The sequence below is a fragment of the Ylistrum balloti genome, unplaced genomic scaffold, assembly GCF_031769215.1.
Source record: "Ylistrum balloti isolate Yb309-2 unplaced genomic scaffold, AGI_CSIRO_Ybal_v1 Utg370090, whole genome shotgun sequence".
Classification (NCBI taxonomy): Eukaryota; Metazoa; Mollusca; class Bivalvia; order Pectinida; family Pectinidae; genus Ylistrum; species Ylistrum balloti.
The window spans coordinates 807,330-818,524 of record NW_026782122.1 but is presented as its reverse complement, the minus strand read 5'-3'; the positions used below and the strand labels follow the sequence as shown (position 1 = coordinate 818,524).

The following is an 11,195-nucleotide window of genomic DNA, read 5'->3' as shown; positions in this document are numbered from 1 at the left end:
AACATTATTCTGTTACAGTATATAACATTATTCTGTTACGTAACAGTATATAACATTATTCTGCTTATCTAGGACCTGATCACCTGTGAGAAAATACTGTCAAATTCTGTCCTCTTACAAAAATAAAAAAAGATTGGGGTAATGTAATGTTCCACTGATCACAATAATGAAAAATACAACAATTTACCTTAAGTATGAAATTTTAAAGAGAAGCTATATTAACATTGTCAAAAATAAGCAGATAATACTATAAAAATGAGACAGGCAACGAAAGGCAGTTGGTATATATATATATTAATCACATAATGTACTAAAGAGTGGTATGTACCCTTTACCTAGGACTTCCCATAAAAACCTGAAATTGGCTGATTTCCAATGAGGCCTTTTAAAAATGGAAGGAAAAATAAAAAAAAATAATTTAGAATCAAGTCTGTAATGGTTTAGATAGCACAGAGATATCATTTGTGTGTAAATAAATCATGTAGGTATAAACATGTCTGATTATCGATTTCTTACACTATAAAAAAATATATTTCAGTATATTTAGTAACTAGATAAACATATATGAAAAACATTACTGAAGATGAGATACATCATAGATTTATTTTTGGCCTGAAGCATACGCTGTTATCTGGCTGTTCATTGCCGATGTAATGTACATAAGTGACATTCTATCATTTTTCATCAGTGAACTAAGTGCTTGTGGCTAAATCACAACCAGAATTATTTTTTTATCTTTAAAAGTGCAGTTTATTTTAAAATCATTTTCAGTATCAGATTTTCATAATATTTAAAAAGAAATTGGAATTGAGATAGTTTGAATATAAGTATATTTGTAAAATTTATCTGTTTTCATATTTGTATACTTTGTTTATACATATATCTTTGATATAAATCAATCTGAGTCGTGTAGTAAATAAACAAATACAAATGTATTATTTTGTGAAAATTGATATATTTTTGTTTTTATGATTCAGATACATAAAAGTAACTTCTGAAGATAGGGACAAGCTCAACTGAAAATCACAGTCATGCTGTAGGAGGTACACACTGATGGGATGATGTATGGGATTTAAGAAAGATTTACTGAACAATTCTTTATGATGACAGTCTTACCTTACACTTGTGTCTATATCGGTAAGTATTGCTGTATCTTTTTGTTAAAATCCACAAGTTTCTTTGTTTTTATATATATTAGGCAATCTTGCATGAGTATTGATGTATTTCAAATTATTTACCAAGTTTAATTAATTACATAGTGCATCAAAACAAATCTAAGATTCTATTTATCATATACCCTGTATTTCTGAAAAATGTCAATATTTTCCAAATCAGACAGACTTATAAATGATGTCACAAGAATGTTATTACATATGTGTCTTATGATATTTATGACATTGCCGTATGGCATAATAGGCTAGCAATGTGATAAATGGATATTTTCTCTGCATTATTCCGCTGTCCTGGATGTCTGTTGGTGTTATTTATACATTATAATCCTACTTGTACCTCCTTACCTCTGTCATACAATTCCACCACAATTAGAATCAATGTCCTTCACTCTGTCTGCATGTGATCTGTCCATATGATATATCCCTTTACATATTATTTCTGAAGACACCATATCTATCCAGCAGTAAGCTGAGATTACTCTTTGTTCAAGGTCAGGGGGTAGACTTCTCACAGAACAACATAATAGCTATGATGTATAAATCACTGGAAATCAATAAACAGCTGCACAATGGCTGAAACCAGGCAAGGGCTAGCAATTATTGATATCAAATATATAGTAATATATACATGTATTTTTATTAACATTTCAACAAGTCACTATTTACCACAGGGGCCTAGACTTGTAACAATATTTCTGGGTACCATACAAACCCTCAGTCCCACCCCCCTCCCCCGCCACCCCCACACCAGAACATTGTTACAGGATCCTGTAGTATTTACTGTTACAAGTTACATGTACAAAGTAAATGTATAGTACTTATATATTTCATATATGTTAGGATTTGATAGTCATCAGATACAACACTTGATCCAGCATAAGACTGGGAACAAAGACTGTGGAAGTTTTGAAGTATAACTGGTACCATTTGTTGTACAAGATTTGGTTATCAATCAATGAAAATATGATTACTTATTTATATTATAAAATTGTTAACAGATGCATCATCAAGTTGTTCGCCTGATTAGATTTTGACGGGTCAGTATAAGATCAATGGGTCAAAAGTCACATACACACTTGATCCATGTCCAAAGTACTTATATAAGTGTTAAAAAGATTAATTGTCGTATCATAACATGACGCCCCCAGCATCATACTAGATTTAAGTGTCATCAGTAAAGGTTAACAGGTCAAACAGGAAACTTGACCATGCTGTTAGAGAAGGTGACATTCCGATAAACGTTACATGTGGAATGTATCTGTTTTATGTACATGTATATTTTCAGTCCCGTAACATCTCATGAAAAAGTAACATTTTAATGGTCATCCTCTCTCATCAAATCAGGTCAAAAGGTCAAACTTAGAGAATGGTCACACTTGACTTGTTCTGAATGACAAAATTCAAAGTTTGCTATGAACCCTTCTACAGATTAAGTTTTGTGTTCACACCATGTTATAATCTATAAATGGTGTCCTACATAGCTGATCAGACCACATTGTAATCTCAGGGAATGAAAGTCACATGCATGTTCATATCATTATATAACATGTTCTTGAAATTTGGTTTCAAGTGAATTAAATAAAATTTGGGAGATGGTTCGATGTTTCTGTATACAATGTATGTGTCTTTTTGTTGTTTGGTGCATTCATGTAAATTATATAATACAACTGCTAAAACGATTTAGCTAAATATATCAAATAATTCTATATCAATTGTGTATGAAATATACTAGATATATAACAGTTACTTCCATACAGAGAATTCTGTAGGTGTTGATGTATACACACGAGGACATTAGGATTAATAATTGAGTGTTTTGTTCTAGGATTAAGTTTACGTACACTAAGTGCGTAATCGGATTACAAAGGTTGCCAGACTTTGTTATCTATAGAGAAAACTCCACACAGTAAATAGGTAATAAACTGTGTTGACATATCGGACCACCTTCAGTTTTTCAGGTGTATGATAAGGTTTGACAAGTTGTTATAACACCAGACTAAAACACAACAATAAGTTTTTACTATCTTTCAGTCAGTGTTATTTTTACCTTTAAGAGCAACATTACTGCACTGGTATTATACATGGGTTGCAATATGCTGCGATAAAGGGCTACCAGGCCTAGGTTTATTTAAATGAAAGACCTTGACTCTCTTTCAAGGTCACAGAGGTCAAATGTGTTGAAAAATTAAAATGACTTCTTAAATAAAGATCAAAAGGTCCAGGGTACTGATATTAGATATTATCATGTTTAGAGGTTAAGGGTTACCAAGTTTATTGAAATAGATTACTTGGCACCCTTTTAAGCAATTTCTTCAAAATAACCAAAATACCTAAGTCATCATTTTTGGCCAATAGCATATAAGGATAAAAGGAAATGTACAGAGTTTGCTCAAATACATGTCATTAATCAATTTTTATGATCTTAGGTCAAATATTTTAAAATGACTCTTTGGATAACACCATGATGAGATTAATTAAGAAAGGCCAGCAAGTTTGTTCCAAAGGCTGGTCATGTCCATGTCCCCTTATGAAAGTTAAAAATGTCATATGTGTTAAAACTTCTAAACCACCTTTTCTCAATAACCAAATAGCACTGGGTTTTGTTACTCGACCAGTAGCATCTAGGAATGAGGGGCTACCAAGTTTTATATGAATGTAAGACCCTTTGTCCTGGTATTTATGTATGTGACATAATTACTTTCAGTGACTGAGGAAATATAAACTGTATGTAAATTTTCCCTTTTTTCTGTCTGTGCCACTACTGAACTATAAACAGAAAGCTAGTATTGAGTTCTGTACCACTATTACTATAGAGAACTGGTTTCTACACCATGTATTGAGTTCTGTACCACTATTACTATAGAGAACTGGTTTCTACACCATGTATTGAGTTCTGTACCACTATTACTATAGAGAACTGGTTTCTACACCATGTATTGAGTTCTGTACCACTATTACTATAGAGAACTGGTTTCTACACCATGTATTGAGTTCTGTACCATTATTACTATAGAGAACTGGTTTCTACACCATGTATTGAGTTCTGTACCACTATTACTATAGAGAACTGGTTTCTACACCATGTACTGAGTTCTGTACAACTATTACTATAGAGAACTGGTTTCTACACCATGTCTTAAGGTTAATTTCATCAAGATTTCCACCATTGCTTTATCCCAGACAGTGATTGCTAGGGATTGATTGCCATTAAGGTTCAAGGGTCAAGGGTCAATGTCATTATTAAATAGAATGCATGAATAGAATATCACTTTCTGCACTCTATTTTAATGTATGCAGTATAATCATGAATAATGTTAGAATGTTACATATGTTATTGACTCAAAAGGTTTATTAGTGTTTTTGTCCATGTTAATTACTGTTTTTTCTTCTCTGCAGATGCTGACTGGCGTGATCTACTATTCAGTGCCAAACAATGTATCAGCTGTGGAGTAAAGAGGGAGCAAATCATAAAGGAGTTACAGACCATGTGGTTGCATCCAACCAATCAGAACTCTGTATTGCCCTGTCTCTCTGTCAGAACTTGCCTTGACCTTTACCTGAAGGTCAAGGACTACCCTCCAGGTTCAGAGGTTATTATGTCGGCTATCAACATACCAGACATGGTGTACATTGTTAAACATCACAAGCTCAAGGTTTGTCCTTTAATGCCATCAAGTGTCTGATTACTTTGAAGTTACTTTAGTGTGAATATTGTCTTTAGTTTCATCAGTGTGATATCTAATTACATCAAAGTTAATACCTTTTAAAAATTTAGTATGTGTAACAGCTTAAAGATGACTTATTATTGACCAATCAGAACAGAATGTTCTCGTTGATGCATCAACAGTGCCATTTTAGTTTGAATCAATATTCTTACTTCAGATTTTTGTGCCAGCTTTTCTGCTCAATTATATACACCTGTATGTAGCATAAACACACCAATGGTCATGGTTGATTTGTTTTATCTATTCAGTAATAAGAAACTTTACAAATACAGTTTTATGTCAGCAGAATCAAATCTAGAATAAAGATATAGATATTGAAATTCAGGTGCTTTAATTGCTGTCCTGGATGATGACAACATATCAAATTTTAAATCCCTACCTTTCAAGGCAGGAATATTTCTTGTTGATTATTAAGGTACTTAAAAACATAATACATTTAAATATTTTCTTTAATGCCATAAATATAGTGTTCATGACATAGAAGAAAAGAAGTATTTTGATAAGGGTAAAACAAACAACACAAATATTAGTAAAACCTGCTTTGCTGAGTCTGTCCAAGCATTACATGTACATAAAAACAGTTTTCATGAAGTCAGTATAATTTATTCAGTTTACATGAAAACATGGCAGAAAATTCCTAGTGTCTTAATAAAGAAGGTGTTATAACATAGTTTGTGTCAAAACGCAAGTGGTGTTTTAATACTGGTGCTATCTAAATACACATAGTGTCTTAATAGTGTTAAACTCAGCTTGTCTGAAGGACAGGGAGGGGTCATTCCAAAAGGGAAATTTTGTAAATTCTCTAAAATCGCACTTTTGTAGGAATCATTAGATTTTGTCCAAATTTGGTCAGAAGTATTCTTGGATGAAAGGGACTCAATTTCCTATAAACTTAGGGTCTCAACCTCCTGGGATGGAAGATGCAAGGTCCAATAAGGGAAATAGAGCAAATTTTTTTAAAAAATTCTTCTCCTCCTGTAGGAATGATAAGTTCTGACCAAATTTGGTGTAGCTTAATCATTCTTTAGTGAACATGCAAGAATCAATTTTGTATAAACAGTGAATCTTTGCCTCTTGAATCAGATGGTGGGTGGAGAGTGTGTGAGGCCCAGTATGGGAAACAGAGCAAGTTCTTTATAATCCTATTCCTCATTGAAGAAGGATTAGATTTTGACCAAATTTGGTCTGAAGCGTTCTTTGGTGATGGGGAATCAGTTTGGTATAATTGGTGTGTCTCAGCCCCCGTGGTACAGAAGGGGTGGGAAAAGAAGGGCAAATAGAGTAAACTCTTTAAAATCCTTCTCTTTTCTTTCGGTAGGAATGGCAGGATTCTGTCCCTATTTGGTCTGACACATGAATGGTTTGCCTTACCCCTAAGGACAGTGGAGTTGGGCCAAATGGGGAAATAGAGATAGTGTATGTTGTGTGCTTTGAAATATAGAATTCATTCTCCTACAGATTGGATGAAGCAATTTCATGTCTCTATCAGCCTCTTGTTAAATCAGCTGGTGTCTTAACACAGATGAATTCTTAATACAGAGAGTGCCTTAAATATTGATTAATTTTAAAGATTTACTGACTTAATACAGATTCTTCTTGATACAGATAATGCATATAATAAACCAAGCAACTGGATTTAAAACATCTAGGTATTTCTGATAAAGATGGTGCCTCTATACCAAAGATGTACAGTGTACATGTGTACACCTGTAGTATCTCTCTATACCAAAAATGTACGGTGTACATGTGTAACCTGTAGAATCTGTATGTACCAAAAATGTACTGTATACATGTGTACACATGTAGAATATCTCTCTGTGTACATCTGTAGAATCTCTCTATGGGTATACCTGTAGAATCTCTCTATGTGTACACCTGTAGAATCTCTCTATGTGTACACCTGTATAATATCTTTATGTGTACACCTATAAAATCTCTCTATGTGAACACCTGTAGAATATATCTATGTGTACACCTGTAGTACACCTGTAGAATCTCTCTATATGTACACCTGTAGAATATCTCTCTGTGTACACCTGTAGAATGTCTCTATGTGTACACCTGTAGAATCTCTTTATGTGTACATCTGTAGAATCTCTCTATGTGTACACCTGTAGAATCTCTCTATGTGTACACCTGTATAATCTATCTATATGTACGCCTGTAGGAATTCTATATGTGTACACATGTAGAATGTCTCTATGTGTATACCTGTAGAATCTCTCTGTGTACACCTGTATAATGTTTTTATGTGTACACCAGTAGAATCTCTCTGTGTACACCTGTAGAATCTCTCTATGTGTACACCTGTATAATCTCTTTATGTGTACACCTGTAGAATCTCTCTATGTGTACACCTGTATAATCTATCTATATGTAAACCTGTAGGATCTCTTTATGTGTACATATGTAGAATCTCTCTATGTGTACACCTGTAGAATCTCTCTATGTGTACACCTGTAGAATCTCTCTATATGTACACCTGTAGGATCTCTCTATGTGTACACCTGTAGAATCTCTCTATGTGTATACCTGTATAATCTCTTTATGTGTACACCTGTAGAATCTCTCTTTGTGTACACCTGTAGGATCGCTATATGTGTACACATGTAGAATCTCTCTATACCAAAAATGTACAGTATATAGAGTATATATCTTCTCAATAATTAAGAAGTCTAGAGGCATTATATTTGGCTGGAATGTTCCGAGGATGATGTTCAAGTATGTCTGTGAAAAGAAATTGCCTTGACCCATATTCAAGGTCACATGGGTACATTTATCAACTTCTAAGATGCAGAAGTATGGTATTTGGCTGGTACTTTCCTACTTTTCTTGTGGTAAGCTAAACGGCTGAAAGAGGCATGATATTTGGTGGAAAGGCTTTTCTTGGTCAAAGCCCACAAAGTTTGAGAGAAAAAGAACAAGCATTTAGTTAAAAATTAGGTCATAACTGCCACTGTTTAGAGTTGAGTAAATTGTATTGGAAGTGCCCTATGAATGCCATTGGTGTACATATATATCAATATATTTGTATCTGTGATATTAGCACTGATTCTTTGTTTGATGAGCATTGAATACCAGGTGAGTGATGCAGGCCCATCAGGCCTCTTGTACAATACACATAAAGTTGATTGTAAGTGGTCTAGTGCCGAGCTGGTTCACTTACAAGCTTAATTAATGTTCCTGTCATGACTGTTGTCTTTGCTGATATTGATTTTAATTTTTTATACTGAGGACTGATTACAAAATCGTACATGTTAGAATTTGGTTGAACATGACTTGGCTGTTAAGTTAAGCTCAACAAACCCATAGGACATTATATATATGTAGAGTAAAACTTGTAGATACTTTGTGCATCGATAAGATAATTGAAAAATAACAACACAGGTGAAAGAAGGAGTCGAATAGAGAGGTCTCCTAGGCCTGTGTTCGGTATAATATCCTGAGTTTTGTTTTGCTATTGTTTTCAGACCTGATGGTCATTTTCAGGTAATTAAGTGCTTTTAACTTTCTCAACCGAAACTGCATTCATGAAATTAAAGTGATTTCATTTAAAGGTTTTTTTCATTGAGTAATTTGTTCTACTTTAAAGGAGACTAGGGACAAACATTCTAAATCTGCCAACAGCAGTTGATATTGAAGTCTGGTCCAATCATGGTGTTGTACAAGATTAACAGATTTTTAGTTCATGTAATATCTCTGCCATTTATATCCCATTCTGATGCATTTTGACAAGGTGAAGTCAACGGGCAATATTGATTGATATGACATAATACTGCGATAAGATAACAGATGAATTTTGTGATATTCACAAAACACAAGGTCAAACGTCAAATTTTTTAATTATTAGTTAAAGATTTTTTTTTGAAATTGTTAATGATTTATCTATAAGTTAATGTGAGGTATGATTCTATGCTAAAGTCAGAAGCCAAATTTAATACCTGGAAATTAATGGTTTCAGAATAGCATGGTAGGAATTAATATTCTGTTCAGTGGTGGCTGTTTTAGTCGATGATTGTACTGTACAAGAACCAAAGATCTGAATATCTCATTATTGATATTGTAAAGGTTGTGTTTTTAGATACAAAGTTCAATTGCTTTTTAGTTTTTTTATAAAAAAAATGGACAATGGTTTTTTCTATTGAATTTCAATCAAATTTTGACACATTTTCTTTAATTCAATCCTCAAAAAGTTATATTAAAATGATAGAAGTCTTGTAAACTATAACTCATACATGTAGCTTGTGGGTATTGATGCTGAATGACCTACAATCTTAGCTGTTTATTTTTAAATCATGAATTTTGTTTGTTGAAGGTTGTCCCCCTTGATGTGAGTATAGAAACAACTGGACCTAAGGATGAACTGCTGGAATCTCTTATCACTAATAAAACTGTTGCCATTCTCATCGCTCACATCTACGGCAAATGGTGCAACATCGAATCTATCATAGACATTGCACAGAGAAAAAACATTGATGTCATTGAAGACTGTGCAGAGTGTTTTTGTGGTTTTGAGAAAATGGGAAACCCAAGAAGTGATCTGGCAATGTTCAGTTTTGGTGTCATCAAATATTCAACTGCATTTGGTGGTGCTTTAGCAAAAGTCAAGGAGGAAAAATTATACACACAAATGAAGGAGAGATATTTGAACTATCCTATACAAAAACGTTCAGAATTTTTTAAAAAGATTCTGAAATATTCTGCTGTCTATGTTTTCCTAGATTGTCCACGAATTATCAAACCATTGATGTTCATGACCAGAACTTTAAATATTGACCACAAAAAACTGGTGATCCGGCTTCTTAGGGGGTTTCCTGATCACATGATAGAACGAATTCGAGCACAGCCATCAAATGCCCTTCTTGCCACAATGAAAAGGAGACTTGATAATTTTGATGTGACAGATTTCAACTCGTCACAAGTGAAAGCGGAATATGTGATACAGAGGCTACCTGAAGAAGTCACCTTGGTAGGACTGCAAGCTGAAGTCAACAATTACTGGCTTTTCCCAATATTGATGGTGAGTTGAATCAAACATAGCTGCTGCTGCTGAATATATCTTCTGTATATTTTGTTTGAAAAAAATCTTGATTATCATCAATTGAAGAGCAATTTTGATATCAAAGCAATAAAATTTTTCTTTCATTTTCGTTCCCCTGCTGTTTTACTTAAAAAATTTTATCCTTGTCCACTGTGATGCATCTGTCCTGGACAGATTCATTGTCACCTTTCTAGCAATCTTATTTCTTCTGGGATTCTAGTAAAACTTTTCACAAAATTCAAGCTCCTGGATGAAATAATGTTTCAGGGTTGAAAGGTCAAAGTCACAGTTACTATTTATAGGTCAAACATTGTTACAAATTTGAAGAAAATGTGAAGTAGTGGAACCGTACAATAATTTTCTAGTATGTCCAAGAATCGCTTGGATCTTTCGGCCATGTGATGAGATCCGGCATTTTGAGTCCGTAATGAAAACACACGTGGTTGTAGATTATATCAAAAAGAACAGTCAAGAAGTTGAGTTATTAAGTGTCAGCAGAGTACAGACTTTTTCTCCACAATATCAATGTTTTACAATTAAGTTAACTCATACCAAGCTTCTAATTCTTTTTTCAGGACAATCCTGATACAGTAGTTAAAATACTAAATGCCTTGGGGATAGATGCTTACCGTGGAGCTACACAACTCAATCTCATTGAACCAGAAAACGGTGATGAGTCTCACCGTCAACAGGCTAAAGTAAACAGCAGTTTTGAACACACAACAGAAAACTACCACCAGTACTACCCCTTGGAGGCCCTCAACAACCAACATGACCCCTTGGAGGCCCTCAACATAGACTATCCACACGAGGCTCGATATCTTATAGATCATGTTGTATATTTACCCGTGAACAAATCCGTCCCGTTTCATGCTCTAGATCATATTTGTAAATGCGTAAAGCTGGCCTTTCACCTCAGCAAAAATGGCCGCTCACCCGACGTTCGTCTTCATGCAAAGTTATGATAACAATGTGACCTTTAAATAAAATAGAGTACTGCCAATATACCCAGAAACCTCATTAATCAGGCGGACTATTTACTGATAGGGAGACATTGGTATAATAGGGTTAGGACACCTTTTTATTTTATTGAACAATATACAAGAGACCTGTGGTATACTCCTGATGATATGCGACATATATAATATGGAATATGCTTCAATTTTTTTCTGTTTTAAAATTTTGAAATTCCAGAAATAAATCAATTAACTTATTAAGATTATTACAAAGTTTTAATTGTAAAAATTTTACTTACAG

At 33.8% G+C, this 11,195-nt stretch overlaps 1 protein-coding gene across 1 annotated transcript; it reads left to right on the top strand.

Moving 5' to 3' along the window:
• The first annotated feature begins 1,093 nt into the window (after positions 1-1,093).
• On the top strand, positions 1,094-10,903 carry LOC132549917 (uncharacterized). The gene is made up of 4 exons (XM_060213904.1): positions 1,094-1,137; positions 4,569-4,825; positions 9,213-9,917; positions 10,514-10,903. The coding sequence occupies exons 1-4, from the start codon at positions 1,101-1,103 to the stop codon at positions 10,901-10,903; spliced, it is 1,389 nt and encodes a 462-aa protein (XP_060069887.1). The 5' UTR covers positions 1,094-1,100.
• Positions 10,904-11,195: the final 292 nt, after the last annotated feature.